General features: G+C 56.7%; 1 protein-coding gene across 1 annotated transcript; it reads left to right on the forward strand.

Annotated features, from left to right (window-relative positions):
• The first annotated feature begins 5,694 nt into the window (after positions 1 to 5,694).
• On the forward strand, positions 5,695 to 14,167 carry KDELR1 (KDEL endoplasmic reticulum protein retention receptor 1). The gene is made up of 5 exons (XM_044256983.1): positions 5,695 to 5,939; positions 6,603 to 6,703; positions 7,025 to 7,183; positions 11,989 to 12,241; positions 13,389 to 14,167. Exons 1-5 carry the CDS (start codon positions 5,849 to 5,851, stop codon positions 13,421 to 13,423), a joined length of 639 nt encoding a protein of 212 aa, XP_044112918.1. The 5' UTR covers positions 5,695 to 5,848; the 3' UTR covers positions 13,424 to 14,167.
• The last annotated feature ends 1,748 nt before the right edge of the window (positions 14,168 to 15,915 follow it).

The following is a 15,915-nucleotide window of genomic DNA, read 5'->3' on the forward strand; positions in this document are numbered from 1 at the left end:
GGAACAAGGAGAGAGAGGGTCAGAGTGACAGAGACAGGGAGAAGAAGGAGGCAGAGAGAGATAAGACAGAGTGACAGAAATAGGGAGGGAATGATAGGGAGGCAAGGAGAGATGCAGAGATAGACAAGAAAGGTGGGAGAGATAAGAGAGGCGAGAAAGTTGGACAGAGACAGGAAGATGGAAAGAAGCCCAGAAAGACGGAGATGGACCCCACGGCCACCGAGAGACACGGACACACAAGAGATGGAGAAACAGGCAGAACAGATTGAGGGAGGAGGCAGGCAGAGCAGACAGAAAACATAGGAAGACAGAAATAGCGAACCAAGGCAAAGATCAAGACCCCCACCAGGGAGGTGCCCAGCACAGACATGAAAGGAAGGCCGGGAAGGCGGGTGGCAGGAGGGATCAAAAATAAAAGGAAGAAAAGTGAGGGGAAAAAAATGAGAAAGGGAAAAGGGGTCAGGTGTGTGGGGGGAGAGAAAGAAGAGAGAAAAAGAAATGAGCGGGGCATCCCAAGGAGAGAAAACACCCCCAGGACCTTACCCCCCACCTCAACCACAACCCCCAACCTCTTTTTGTCCCCCTACGCTGTCCCTACCCCCCCCAAGTCTCAATGAGAGCTAGAAAGAGAGTCATGGCCCAGACGAGGTTGCAGGGTTGGGGGGCACAGCTGTGGAGAGCTGGGGGGGGGCAGGGGTCCCTGGCTCCCAGCCCAGAGCAATTTAGTAAATTAGAGGAAATACAGCATCTCTTCCTGTGTCCCCTGTTGAATACTAGCTGCCTGGGGTGGTCGGGCTGGGAGCCCAGACGCCTGGCTCCTGGGTCTGAAGGAGGAGGGCACTGGAGGCCTGGACTCCTGGTTCCCAGAGAGAGATTAGAGTCTGCACTAGGGGCTTCCTGAGGGGGTGAGTGTCCAGAGGGGGAAGAGTTCTCTCTTGGCTGTCAATCAGGCTCCTGTCCAGTTGCCATGGTAGCACAGGCCTCCTCTACCCCACAGGGTGGGGGAAAGGCCCACACCCCTTCCCCTGCTTACAGGGCTCACTGTCCCCCCCCCCACCTGCCTTCCTAGGGATCCTGGGCCATGGTCTCCCCAGGGATGGGGGTGGGGACTCAGTGTGCCCGTCCCTCCCAAATCCTGGCTCCCCTGGCCCCTCCTCTCCTCTGCCCTTCCCCAAGCAGCTGGCTCAATCAGTGCTCAGAATAGACCCCCCCACCCCAAAATAACCCACAGCTGTGGCCTGGCCCCCGCGGGGTTAACACTCACTCTCTCCTCCCTTCCCCGTTGCTTCTCATCCCTCAGACCCTCCTCTGCCTCTCTCAGACCCACCCCTGCTTGGCCTCTGTCCTTGGGGACCCCAGGGTCCTGTTCCCCGCTGAGGCCCAGGAGAGCAACTCCAGCCCCACCCTTCTTAGGAAGCTGATTCCGAGTCCTCTCGTGGCGAGGACAGTCACTCTAGGGTCTGAGTAGTGGCATCTCTAGCCACTGGGGGACTCTGGAGGCCCAGTTCCCAGAACCTATGCCCTCAGGGATCACATTGCCCAGGTCCTCAACCTCCACCTTGTCTCAGTTCCCAGGTCCATTCCCATGGGGCCCAAGAGCCGAACCCCCTCATCCTCTGCCTGTCGGAGACTCAGGAGACTGGGCCCCCAACCCCCTCTTCCCTCAGACACAGAAGCTCTCTCTTAACTTCTCCCATAAAGACTCAAGATGAGTCTCAGCACCCTTCTCTCCCAGGACCCGGGAGTCTGGGTGCTCAGTTCTGTCTTTTCCCAGGACCCAGAATTCTTGGCCCCCTCCAGCCTCTAAACTGGGTGCCCAGATTCCTCTATGCCCAGAAACCAGGAGTTCAGGTCCATAGCCCTCTCCTCTCTTAAGAACCCCTTTTTTGCCTCAAACTCCGTCAGTCCCACCATCCTGGGAGGCCCCCCCCCATTGCCCGCCAGCTCCAGCTTCCTGTCATCCCACTCAGGTCCTGTACACAGCACAGGCTGTCCCCCAGCTAAGAAGGAGGAGGGTGCCAGAGATTCCTGGGGTGTCCCTGTCTCCATCACTCCCCCCTCAATCCATCACAGAAGAGGCAAGAGGCCACTTTGATCAACAGCCCGCCCCCCCCTCGCAGCGTGCTGCAGACGGCATTCCGTCCCCCCCCTTCCAACACCGTCCTCTCCCCACCCTAATCCTGGTGCTCAGAACAGGCCAGAAGGGTATTCCAGAACCTTGAGGAAAGGGTGGTAGCTTGGGGTGAGGGGTGCTTGGGGCCTGGATGCCCTCAAGGTCCTTGGCGGGGGTATTAATAGCAGACTCATAGCTCTGAGAAGGGAGGGGAGAGCGAGAGGAGAGAGGGAGAGGGCCGGCCAGTGAGGGGGGAGACCAATGCGGGCAGGGGGATGCAGAGGGAAGATGGGATGGAGAGATAGGGGACAGAGACAGATATGGGGTGTCAGGTATGCAGTGCTAGGGAGAGGGTGCAAAGTGTCCGAGAAATGGGGGGTTAGGAGGTCTGAGGAGTAGAGACCCAGGAAAAAGGGGCTCAGAGAGGGAGAAAGAGAGGGGGCGGAGGAGAGCCTCCAGGAGACAAGGGAGCTGGGGAGGGCCAGAGACCCCTGCTCCATGACACCCCCCCCCCCCCAGGCCCTGGCCAACTTTCCCTGTCCTAGATCTGGGGGTCCACATTCCCACCCCACCCCTGCATCCCCTACCCCAGCCTTACCTTTTCATGACCCTGTTCTGTGGGGGGTATTGCGGGGGGGCAGGACCGGAACCCAGAGTCCAGCGACCCAAAGATTCGGCGGAGGGCTCAGGGAACCGCTGGGGGGCCAGGCCCCGGGGCGGCGGCAGCGGCAGCGGTGGCGGCAGCAGCAGCAGCGGCGGTGGGGACCTCCTGCCTGTCCCCGGCTCCTCCGGCTCTCCCTCCTGGTCTTCGGTCCCGTCCTGCCCTGTCTGTCCCCCAAGGTTGCGGCCACCCCAACTAGGCGAGGACGCGGCTACACATGTTGCGCTGGAAGTTGGGCCCCGGACATTGCGGAGGCTGTCGGGGTGTCCTCTCACCGCCCCGACCCCGTGGGGATCCCCCCTCCGCCCACCTGGGGTGCCCCCCTCTGCCGCTTCAGCCCCGGCTCCTCCCCCCTGTCCATGTGTCCGGTCCCGCCTCTCCCTGGCTCATTCGCACCCCCACCCTTTGTGCCCTCAGCGCCCCCCCCTTCCAGCGTCTGTGTCTGTCTGTCTGTCTGGGTCACCTCTGAAGCCCGCGGCTGGTGTGTGTGCGTTTGTGTGAGGGGTGGGAGGGTGCTTGTCTGGGGACCCGCTTGTCCCTTCCTTGCTTGGCCATCTTCAGACCCCCCTCAGCACCCCCACACTCAAACCCAGGCAGAAACACACACATACACACACGCATACACGCACGGCCTCACTTCCCTGGGATTCCCCCTCAACACCCCCGGAGCTTGAGGAGGGAGACATACCACACACACAGACACACACACACAGACACACACACACACACATAGGGGGTCCAATGGGGGCCAGGCTGCCACTGCCGTCCGGGGCTGTTCGGACAGACAGGAGGACACAGGCAGCTGGGGACGCCAGACGCCCAGCCGGACGCAGGCAGGAGGCACAGAGTCCAGGTACACACCATCCATTCGGGTTTGGGGGGCTGGGGGGAGGAAACTGGGGGCCCCACGACGCCTAGGCAGGAGGCTCAGAATCGGTACAGACAGACAGACCCCTCCCTCCCTTTTTCCCTCCCTCCCTCCCTCCCTCAGCCGCCGCAGCCCTTACAGACACACCCCCCCTTCACCAGCCCAGCCCCAGACACCCTGACACACAGATCCTCACCGGGCAGATGGCAGACGCACGAGAGACCCCTGGGGGCCAGGCGGACCCACCCAGGTCGACACCCCCCAGCTGGGCACTGGTGGCCGAGGGCGGCTGCGGGCGGAGGGTGGCGGCAGCAGCCGCTGCTCGGAGGAGCTGGAGCGGGAGGGACTCGCACACTCGCTCTGTTCGCGCACACACACACTCACTCGGGATGCGATTAACATTCAGTCCCCGTCCGCCCCTGCCGGGAGACCCACAGCCCCCCTCTTGGCCTCCCTGGGGACCCCTCCTTCTGCCGGGGGGCTGGGGGAGGGGGCTGCCCCCAACCCCAACTCCCAGCTTCCGCCTTCCCCCTGGGACAAGAGAATGAGGGGTCGCAAATAAAAAGGGAGGAAGTGTGTGTTGAGTGGGGCGGGGTGGGGGGGTGGTGGAGGGGAGGGAGGCAGGGACTCAGAACCCAGCATTGACACAGTGGCTTTGGTCCTGGACTCCAGGGCCTAGGGGCTACTGCCCTCTGCCCCCTCCCCAGTTTGAGGCTTGAGAAACAGGAGGCCATTCCCAGACTTCCGTCTCCACCGTGCTAGGACCCATCTTTTGGCTTCTATTGCCCCAGAAGCCAGGCTTGCAAACTAGGTCTCCATCATGAAGCTAGGAGTCTGGGCTCCCAGCCCCCTCCTCTCTCAGATTTGGCTATTCAAGTCCCCAGCCCTCTCCTCCCTCCAACCCTAAAGTCCCCCAGTGCCTCCTCCCTCAGATCCCTTCCTCCAGACCGGGTCCCCATTGGGCACTCAGACAACCCGACCCCCCAGCACAAGCCGACTTCAGGGGCCCACGAGTCCGAGACTGATGGATGTCACCCTCAGGCAGCCCATCCATCCAGGCCTCTGAGGAAACTACTGCCACTTCTGCTGCTGAGGTACCCTGGCCTCCGTCACCCATGGGTACTCAAACATCCAAGAGGAAAGCAGTGACTGCTTCCTCTTAGACACAGCCTGGACCCCAGAGCAGCCCTTGAGCCAGCTGTCCAGGTCGTGGCCCTCATGCTAGAGAGGCTGGGCCCACCGTTCTCTAAAGTGCTGGGGTGGGGTGGAGTGCAGGGCCCCTGGGCCCTTGAAGGCAGAGCCCAGGACAGTGTGTGTGCATGCCTGTGAGGGGACAGGGCTGTGGGGGGCTGACTCCAGGGTCTGGGAGAGCAGGGGTGATAAAGAAGAGACTGGGGACCTGAATCTGTGGGCCCCATGGGGAGGGAGGGATTGTGCATCTAGGTTCCTGCGCCAGGATGCTGGAGACACAAGTCGGTTGAGGTGGGACCCTAAGTCTCAGGGAACTGGGCCGAGGGGGGTGTGCGGGTGGTGGTGGTGCACACTCTTGAGTCTGAGGGAAGAAGGGGGCTGAGGTTCCAGACTCTTGGGTCCTAGGGGATGAAGGCGCTGAGGATCCAGACTCCTGGGTCTGAGGGAGGGGCTAGGGCCTGCTTTCTGGTTTTTCGGGTGGATTGGACCTGGAGGCCCCTGAAAGGCCAGTGTCTGGGGCCCTGTCCAGGATTTTTTTAAAGCTCACAGACCAGCCTCCCGAATCCTTGACAACGGCAAAGGCTGGGATGCTGAGCTGCCGCCCTTGCAGAGGCACAGATCGCCCGGAGGAGCAGGCGCCAGATTTGGGAGTTTCAGATCCCATCGACCCCACAAATTCCTACCAAGCAGCCTTAGGGGTGCCTTTAGCGCCGATTCTGCAAGCTGGGAGATGAGGGATAGGGGGCGCCGGAGAGCCGGAACTCCGCCCTCGGGGGCGGAGCCTCCCGCCGGACTCCTCCCCCTCCCGCCCTCCTCCCTCTTCCCAGCTCCGGCTCCGCCACCAGCTCCGGCCTCGGCTCCCCCTCCCAGAGCCCCCTCCCCGGAGCGGAGCCCATCCGAGGGCCCCTCTCCCGCCCCCCCAAGCCCAGCCACCCAGCCGGAACATCAGCCCCGGGGGGCAGACCCCCTCCAGCCTGCCTCCCACCAGCCCAGCCCTGCCAGACCCCCCAAAAGCATGAATCTCTTCCGATTCCTGGGAGACCTCTCCCACCTCTTAGCCATCATCTTGCTACTGCTCAAAATCTGGAAGTCCCGCTCTTGTGCCGGTGAGATGCCCACCGGGGCGGGAGAAGGGGGGAGAGTGCGGGAGACATCCCAGGACTCGGGGAAGGGTTTGGAGGCACTAAGGGGACGGGTCTCCCCACCCATTCCCCCCACCCACTGCTTGCTGGGTATCCCCCTTCCAGGTCCGGGGTCACTGGAGGGTCAGTTCCCTTCCCCAGAATAGGGGTGCATACACTTGGGTGGGGGTGGCTCCGGGCACCCAATTCAGGTCCCGCGGGCCCTTCTCTGTTGGCCCCAGGATTTCGGGGCTGGGAACCGGGAGCCGTGGCGGGCAGGGAGGTGGCTGGGAGTTGGTGACGTGGACCGTGGCGGCCAGGAAGGGAGCGGGAGAGCGGCGACCGGTTCCAGGGGGCTGAGGTCAAATGGGATCCTTCCGAGGCCCCACCTTGTGTCCGGACTGTGGGAGGACCCCGAGGGGGCCGGGAGTGGCGGTGAGGCCTAGCCTGGGACAGAGCCTCGGGCTGGAGTAGCTTCGGGGCCGGGCTGCCCCCTGGCTGTGGGCCGTGGGAAAGGGCCCTGCTCCGGCGGGGAGGGCTGGGGAGGCCTCCAGGGACAGCTGCACTCTGGAGCCGACTCTGGGATGGTCCCAGGCGCTGGGCCTCACTGTGCAGCCCACGCCCAGCCTACCCCCCACTCTCTCACAGGGATTTCAGGGAAGAGCCAGGTCCTGTTTGCTGTGGTGTTCACTGCCCGATACCTGGACCTCTTCACCAACTACATCTCACTGTACAACACGTGCATGAAGGTAAAGGCTCTGCCCTTCCTGTGGGCCTCCTCTGCTGAGCCGGGAACCAAGCAAGGGTTCTAGGGAGGAGGGAGTATGGATCCCAGACTTCTAGGTCCAAGGGGGTAAGGGGCTGAGGTTCCAAAGTCCTGGGTCTGAGGGAGAAGGGGGCTGGAGGTGGGGACTACTGAGTCTGAGGGAGGAGGGGCTGGGGGGTGGTGAGGACTCCTGGGTCTGAGGGAGGAGGGGGCCCGGAGTTCCAGACTCCTAGGTTCAAATTGCTTGGAGCCTCAGGCCCTGTGCTTTGTGCTGAAGCGTGCTTCTTATCATCCCCCTTGGCAGGTGGTCTACATTGCCTGTTCCTTCACCACAGTCTGGATGATTTACAGCAAGTTCAAAGCCACTTATGATGGGAATCACGACACATTCCGGGTGGAGTTCCTTGTTGTTCCCACGGCCATCCTGGCGTTCCTGGTCAACCATGACTTCACCCCTCTAGAGGTAGGCTACCTGGCAGGGGCCCCGTAGTGGCTGGTGGCAGAACGGCTGTTGACAGTGGACCTTCTCGAAGGCTTCCTTGTGCAGGGTTTGCTCAGACTTCCGTATTTATTTTATTTTTTAAAAGATTTTATTATTTGAATGAGGGAGAGGGAGCACAAGCAGGGGGAGGGTCAGAGGGAGAAGCAGGCTCCCTACTGAGCAGAGAGCCTGATGCGGGACTCCATACCAGGACCCTGGGATCATGACCTGAGCCAAAGGCGGACACTTAACTGACCAAACCCCCCAGGTGCCCCGAGACTTCCTTATTTTAGGACATGCAAGTTTAGCACACAGGTTCGGGAGTCCGATGGTATTAATGCAGTAACAGCAGCGCTCACGGCGTTCAAGGTGCTGCTCTAAGCATTTCTTTGTGCAGCAGCCCCATTTTACAGAGGAGGCAACTGAGGCTTAGGGAGTGTAAATGACATGTCCAAGATTATTGGCTTAGTGAATAGCTCTGGAATTGGGAATGGGGTTTCTGGAGCCAGGCTACTTGGATTTGAATCCCACATCTGCAACTTTCTATCACTGTGACCTTGGGCATGTGACTTGACTCCTCCATGTCTTGGTTTCCCTATCTGTAAAGTCCCGATTGGGTCATTGTGAGGATTTACTGATCATGTAGCATGGTCCTGTGGTTAAACACCTAGACTGTGGAAGCAGAGAGCAGGGGTGAGTCAAAGCCAGCTTCTGCTACTCAGCAGCTGCAGGACTGTGGGACTTTGGGCAAGTCTGTCATTTTGCTGGGCCTCAGTCTCCTCGTCTATAAAATGGGGATAATCAATTCCTATTTCATAGGGTTTTTTATTTTTTTAAAGGTTTTATTTATTTACTTGACAGAGAGAGAGCACAAGCAGGGGGAGAGGCAGGTAGAGGGAGAGGGAGAAGCAGGCTCCCTGTGGAGCAAGGAGCCCAGTGCAGGATTCGATCCTATGACCCTGAGATCATGACCTGAGCTGAAGGCAGACGCTTAACCGACTGAGCCACTCAGGTGTCCATTCCTATGGTTCTAATGAGAGGTTTGTATTGGTAAAGCACAGTGTCTGGTCCTGAGTTGTAAGTACTGTGTCAATGTTAATTTAATGACTGAACTTTAATACCCTGTTGATACTTCTCCTAAAAGGCACGGTTTTCATCCCATAGCATTTGGTTTGCACCTGTACAAATTCCTGGGAACAATTTTGAGAGGGCCTGTGCTAAGTCTGTGAGCTCACACTTCTTTTTTTTTTTAAAGATTTTATTTATTTATTTGAGAGAGAGAGAGTGAGAAAGAGCATGGGCGAGGAGAAGGTCAGAGGGAGAAGCAGACTCCCCATGGAGCTGGGAGCCCGATGCGGGACTCGATCCCAGGACTCCAGGATCATGACCTGAGCCGAAGGCAGTCGTCCAACCAACTGAGCCACCCAGGCGTCCCGAGCTCACACTTCTTGAGGCCCAGTGGGAATCAGAAAATAGAGCAGCCCTCCTTCCCCTAGACCCTTTCTGGCCTTACAGGAAGCTGGCCTTGGGTGGCCAGATGTGCTGATATTTTCCACATAGATCTCAATTAGGGAGTTTTCCTAAAAGATTGAGCTTTACAAATTTGCCCACATATTCGAATTATATTTCTTTTTTTATTTTTAAGTTTTTTTTTTTTTTTTTTAATAATCTCTACACCCAACATGAGGCTCGATCTCATGACCCTGAGATCAAGAGTACTGTGCTCTTCGGACTGAGCCAGCCAGGCACACCTCAACATTTGTTTTTAAAGATTTTATTGGGGCGCCTGGGTGGCTCAGTGGGTTAAGCCGCTGCCTTCGGCTCGGGTCATGATCTCAGGGTCCTGGGATCGAGTCCCGCATCGGGCTCTCTGCTCAGCAGGGAGCCTGCTTCCTCCTCCTCTCTCTCTCTGCCTGCCTCTCTGCCTATTTGTGATCTCTCTCTGTCAAATAAATAATAAAATCTTAAAAAAAAAAAAAAGATTTTATTTATTTTTTTGTCACAGAGAGATATCACAAGTAGGCAGAAAGGCAGGGAGAGAGAGGGGGGGAAAGCAGGCTCCCTGCTAAGCAGGGAGCCTTTAGCAGGGAGCCTGATGTGGGGCTCAATCCCAGGACCCTGAGATTATGACCCAAGACGAAGGCAGAGGCTTAACCCACTGAGCTACCCAGGCGCCCCAAAATATATTTTCAAAAACACCGTGAAGGCCAGACAAATTTGACCAAGGGAAGCATTGGCTCACAGGTCCCAGGAATGTCAGAAGGAGGCTGTACCGTGCTGTGGCGGGAACCCTGGGCTTGGCTGTAAGCCCTGGTCTTTGCAAGCATACCATCCTCACCACTTTTCTGGACCACTTACCCATTCTGCAGATGAGGAAATAGAGGCTGGGGGAAAGAACTGGGGCTTGCTCTAGATGAAGGTGGCCAGGCTAGAACTCAAGACACTTGACTCCAGCTTTTGCAATTCCCTCACTCAGAGCGGGGAGGTCACTTGTGCAAAGTATTGGCACCCATGGTGTGTCTTGCTCTGCACTGGCTGTTCTAGATACCTCATCCTCTGACCCCTTGGCCACCCAGGACACAGACATCCTCATCCCCATTTCTTAGAGCACTAAGGAGAGGCTTAGAGGGGAGAGCTCACAGGATTTGAACCCTGGTCCACCACCCATGCTGTTACCTGGTGCATGCCAAAAAAAAAGATTTTTAAATCATGGAAGAAAATTATTCTTTAAGAATTGAGACATCACAGGGCATCTGGGTGGCTTAAGCATCTGCTTTCGGCTCAGGTCATCATCTCAGGGTCCTGGGATTGAGGCCCATGTCAGGTCTGCTTCTCCCTCTCCCACTCCCCCTACTTGCATTCCCTCTCTCACTGTCCCTGTCTCTGTCAAATAAGTAAATAAAATCTTAGGGAAAAAATAAAAAGAATTCAGACATCAGGAATAGAGAAATTAACATGATGAAAATATGATCTTCCCTCTCCTCTTCTGTCATAATTCTCTTCCCTAAGGGTGATCCCAGGGGTAACAGTTGGGCGTGCATCAATTTAATGGGTACGTTTTTTTGAGAGCTTTGATATGCTTGACTTGCTGAGAGCGATGCTGGAGGATTCTGAGTGATCATGGGAGCAAGCGCTGGAGTGCCTGGGCAGGAATCTGTTTCTATCCCTATTGTAGCTGTGTGACCTTGGGCCTCAGTCTTCTCTATGTAATGGGAATAACAATAGGATTCAGCTCCTGGGATTAAGACAAAAGCCAGTTGATACCCATAAGGTGGTAGAGCAGCGCCTTGGGTATGGTAAATGGTGGGTGAGCATGAGATATTCCCCCCTTTTCTCCCATAAACCAAAATAACAGGGGAGGAGTGTCACCCACCACCTGGCCTTGTGCTCTGAGGGGAAGTTTCGGTGGGTGGCCGGCCAAAAGTCACCCAGGTGGGACTTTCAGGTGGCTGAGGACTGAGAAGGAGCTGACAGATGTCTGTAGTCTCCCTTCCCCCTCCTACGATGCCCTGTCCTGCTGACAAGTGATGATTGTCACTGTTTTCTAAATGGTGGCTGGCGACAGACAGGCACACGGGGAGCTGGCTCCTGTTTACTCACACATTCATTCAGGCATCAAATAGGTGCCTGGCTCTGTGGCCATGGGGTGAACAAGATGTGGGATCTGGGCCTCGTGGAGCTCGCTCTTGTTCTGGTGAGAGCTAAGAAGGAGGACAGAAGGGGGTGATGTGACAGTCCTAGGGGTAGGACTGGTGAGGGGAGGTCTCTCTCAGAGGCGATAGATCAGTGAGGCAATAAGGAGATGGAAGAAGCCAAATATGACAGTCTGTGGAAGAGCTGAGGGAACAGCAAGTGCAAAGGCCCCGGGGCCTTTGGAGTGTGGCGTGTTGAAGGACCAGCTGGAAGGCTGCCTCTTGGAGAGCAAGGGAGGGAGTAAGGGGTGAGGCTGGAATGGGCCTTAAAGGCCACTGTTAGGAATTTGGAATTTATTCTGGTTGTGATAAGCAGCAGTGACTGGACTTTAAGCCAGGGAGTGAGAGAACCTGATTTATCTCTCTAAAGATTTTGCACTGAATGCAAGGGTGGGAAAATTAGCCCCATTTTAGAAATAAGGAAACGGAGCCTCAGAGAATCTGGGTCTCTTGTCCAAGGTCTCATAGAAGGGAAATCTCAGAGCCAAGATTCCAACCCAGGGTGCCTGGGTGGCTCAAGAGGTTAAGCTTCTGCCTTCAGCTCATGTCATGATCTCCGGGTCCTGGGACTGAGCCCCGCAACCAGTTTTTGCTCAGCGGAGAGCCTGCTTCCCTCATCTCTCTCTGCCTGCCTCTCTGCGTACTTGTGATTTCTCTTTCTCTGTGTCAAATAAATAAATAAGATCTTAAAAAAAAAAAAAAAATTTCAGCCCAGTCTGCCTCTCGGAGGGGCATGACTGCAAAGTACGCAGGAGCACTGCCTCCAAACCCTCACTTCTCAACCCAGCTGTGTTGCTTCCTAGCCACGTGCTCCTGGGCTGATCTCTGGGCCTCAGTTTCTTCATCCATAGAATGGGGATGCCAGTGACGGGATCTCCTTGCTGGGGTGGTGGTGAGGATTAAATTGTGGGGGAACAGATGACACGGGCAGAGTGGTGTCTGGTACACGGCGAGTGCCAGGTCAGCACTGCTGTTCCCGTTCTTTCTCTACCGTCCCTGCGCCGGTGACTACGAGGCCGTCCACCGCAAGCTCCCCCACCCTGTCCCCCACTGCCTCACCCCGCTGTCCATCCCTGCTTCTTGGGCTCCGCACAGATCCTCTGGACCTTCTCCATCTACCTGGAGTCGGTAGCCATCCTGCCCCAGCTGTTCATGGTGAGCAAGACAGGGGAGGCCGAGACCATCACCAGCCACTACTTGTTCGCGTTGGGCGTCTACCGCACGCTCTATCTCTTCAACTGGATCTGGCGTTACCACTTCGAGGGCTTCTTCGACCTCATCGCCATCGTGGCGGGCCTAGTCCAGACTGTCCTCTACTGCGATTTCTTCTACCTCTACATCACCAAAGGTAGACTGCGTGGAGGGCCAGCTGCAAGGCATCCTGTCCCATCCCCAGCTCCCGCCCTGCGTGAGGCCCAGGCTCTGTCTCCCTAGCCCTGCAGCCTTCCTCTCCTGGCTTCTGGGGCCCCCGGCTCACTGCCTTCCTAGGAGTTTGGACCTCCAGCTCCTGCCTACCAAAGCATCAAAGCATCATTCTCCTAGTTCTCCTAGCCCCTGTGTCCCTGGGGAAGGAACAGCAAGGCATCCAGGGCCCAGGGTCCTGCTGTCTACTGCAGACTAGCGGCCTCCTGTGACCCCACAGTGAGTGGGCATCCCTCTCCCCAGCCCCTGGGCCTTTGGAGGATGAGGAGACAGGACAAAAAGAGGGCAGGAGAGGCCTCTGACGTTTCTGCTCTCAGAATCCATCCTAGGCCTTCCTCTCAGCCTCAGGTTCCAGATCCCATGAGAAAAAAATCAGAATTCTATCTCCCCAACCCCAGCAGTGCTCAGAGAAGGGAGAGCCTCCTCTCTGTTGCTTGGTCTCTGTCCTCACCCTCCGGGACTCAGGCCCACCATGGTTCATACACTCATTCCTTCAGCCATCCAGCAAACGTATGAGCACTTTGCTGTGTCCCTGGCCAGGGCTAGGCTCTGGGTGAGCAGCGGAAGGGAGAAAGGCAGCCCTCCTCTCCCCTGTGTTCTAGGCGGGGCTGGGGGAGATGGTGTAGGAACAAGGAGAGAGAGCTGGTTACAGACAGCAAGAGAGAAGGAAACCAGGGATGGGTTGGGGAACACCCTGGGGGTGGGGCGAGGGGAGCGGTCTGAGGGGGGGACGATGGAAGCAGGGAACCGAGACAGGAAGAGCTGGTCAGTATGAAGGAGAGAGGGGACAGTAAGGGCAGAGCATGGAGAGATCCTGCGGGCCCTCCGGATTGAGGCTGGGCGGGTGGGGGGTGGGTGATGGCACCTGGCCAGCCCTCCTGGGCCTTGGACCCTGTCCTTTTGAGACCCCTAGGTGCCTCTTGCCTGCACTGCTCAGCCCAGCCCTGGGCAGTTAAGGCCTGTCCTCCCTAGCTCATGATGTGGGGTCCCACGGCTGACCCTCCAGCCCATGTTGGAGGCTGTCCCCTCCGCAGGGTCCCTTGCTAATACCTGCCCCCTCTGTCTCCTTGCAGTCCTGAAGGGGAAGAAGCTGAGTTTGCCGGCGTAGCCCTGGGCCCGGCCATCCCTCTCCTCGGCGGCCCCGTGAGAGGCAGAGGAAGGCAGCGAAAGACAAAGAGCCTTCCCGTCCAGGGGTGACTTTTTAAAGAACCAACCTCTCCGCACTCCCCAGTCCCCCTCCTGCCAGGTTTCAGGGGGGCGGTGGAGGACCCAAGTCTTGGGGAGCTCAGGACCTGGGGTGTTTGTAGTTTTTTGCCTTTTAGAGAAGAAGAAAAAAAAATCTTTCCACTATTTAGTTTTTGATTCTGATGACTCCCTTCTCTTCTACTCTCTGGCCCCCGATTTTTATAAACTGTTTTTGAGTGTCCTGTGGGGTGGGGCAGGGTCGGAGATCTTTTCCCTCCCCCAAGCCCCTCGGCTTCCTTCCAGATCCTACCCCCAGCCCGCCAGTTGCCAAACACTAACCTTGCACATACCCACCTGTCTGACCTCCCACCATGGCCAATTATACAGACTCCCCGCCAACCCCCCCAAAAGTTCAGGACTGGGGAGAGGGAGGAGGGGAGGAACGGTCTCCCTGATTTTTCAAGATAATTTTTTTCCAGAGTTTGGATTTTTTGGTCTTGCCCTCATTTTTTGACAATTTGGGGGAGGTGGGGGTGAGGGGCCAGACGTGGCAAAGGGGGTTGGCCTGAGGGTCACTGTGGCTCATCAGCCACATTTTTGTACAGAATTGATGGTTGATTCTTTGTTCTCTTGAAATAAACCGAGGAAAATGATGCCTCTTTCGCTACTCCTTGCCCTCTCTCTGGTGTTTTTGGGGTCCCTCCCATTCCTCCGCCCCCGTCTGCTTCTCCTTCATCCCATCAACAGCCTGCAGGTGACCGAGGCCTAGGGAGGAGGCAGGTGAGAAGCTGGGCTCCCCAAGACTCTGAGCTGCACCCTCACTCCTCATGGCTGTGATGGGGAAGAGGTTTCGGGGGGCAGAGGAAAGAAAATCTTGAAGATTCTCTTTATCCTGGCATAGAACTTCCATGGCAATTCTCCCAAATCCCAGGACTGCCGAGAACCTTCCAAAACACGTGATTTAGAGGTCACCAGCGGGCAGCCCCTGTCCTACCCTCATCTGCCATTTTGTTGAGCCACTGTTTTCTTAGAATGAATGAATGAATGGAATCTGTTGCCAGCCTTTAGAAATCAGATTTTCACATTGAAACCTGGATTGCTGGCTTCTCTTGGAAAAGACTCCATCACTCTGACAAGGCCATCCTCCAGATGGCTGGAGCCGAGCTGATGGGACGAGAGCCTTCCATCTCAAACCCCGGGACTTGGCTAAGGGGTTGCTCCCATTTATTATCCGGCCGACACTGGCGTTTTTTGTTTTTGTGTGGTGGACTTAGAAGAAAAGCCAAATATTTTGGCTCCCTCTAGATCGGCTTCACATCTGGCCTCTTACTTCCTTCACTTGCGTTACCTGCCTGGACCTTGTCAAGCTCTTGGAGTTTTGTCCCCTGGTTTGGGCAGACGCCCTAGATGTCTGCTGAGACCTTCCCAAACCATGCTGGGTTCTGTCAGACGGCTCTGGACACGTCAGCAGGCGGGAAGCTGGCGTTTCCCGACCCTAAGTGCCAGGCAGGGTGCGTTGCATGGATGAGGCCGCCGGACCCCCAAAAGCACCCCTAAAGGGGAGTACTTTGTGGAGGAGGAAATCAAGGTATAGGGACAAGTGGCAGAAGTGTTTGTCCCTGAGCTTCCTGATGCCGCAGCCCGTGCATTTCGCCACCTCTGTGGTTTTTCAACTGTTTTTGTTTCTTTCTTGTAAGCCAAGGCATCCTCTGTTGACAGGAATTTTACCCAGAAGGCTGAGAGAAAAAAACCCAGGAGCATGGCTGCTTGGGCTATGATTTGGGATGTGGAGGTGGCCCCTTTCTCTGTGCCATCTCAGCACCATCAATCGAAATGTGGTCGAGTCTTTAGTTTTTCAGCCAAGCCAGCTTAGCCAACAGAGATGAAGGGCTATATCCCAGCTGATCCAGCTAGCAGCAGAACGAGGACTAGTGCTCAGAGACCCGTTTCGAACCTCGGAACACGACCCGCTCCACTGCGCGGCTGCGGTTTTCCCAAGATGCCCACAGGGACCATGTCCTACTTGTTTTTCTACCTTCAGGAGTGAGCACGAAATAAAATAAAAGGGACCATAGAACCCGCATGGGACGCCCCCACTCATGGCTCGCATCCCTTTGTCCAGTTGGCAAATAAACGCTCTGTGGGCCCCAGTGGCCCTCATGTGGGTGTTTTGTTTGGCCTGTGTAACATTAATCGTTTTTCTTGCTAGTCATTGCCTGCGAACTCCACATAAAAAGAAATGGATTTCTGATTGTTTGAGGGAGACCAGAAGGTTCTAGAGCTTTGCTGTGTGATACAGTAGCCTTTGGCTCCGTGCAACCATTAGTGCCTGAAATGCGGCAGGTCTAGATGAATGGGCTGTCTGTGAATTCCAGAAATTTTGAAGGGAAAGAATGTAGGAGACCTCGATTTTTC

Source organism: Neovison vison, chromosome 7 (genome assembly GCF_020171115.1).
Source record: "Neovison vison isolate M4711 chromosome 7, ASM_NN_V1, whole genome shotgun sequence".
Lineage (NCBI taxonomy): Eukaryota > Metazoa > Chordata > Mammalia > Carnivora > Mustelidae > Neogale > Neogale vison.

Bases quoted from the DNA above. Each gene is read 5' to 3' on its own strand.
- KDELR1 (XM_044256983.1), top strand. From the start codon at position 5,849: ATGAATCTCTTCCGATTCCTGGGAGACCTCTCCCACCTCTTAGCCATC. The intron at 7,184-11,988 runs GTAGGCTACCTG...GGCTCCGCACAG, and splicing joins ATGACTTCACCCCTCTAGAG to ATCCTCTGGACCTTCTCCAT. The intron at 12,242-13,388 runs GTAGACTGCGTG...GTCTCCTTGCAG, and splicing joins CTACCTCTACATCACCAAAG to TCCTGAAGGGGAAGAAGCTG.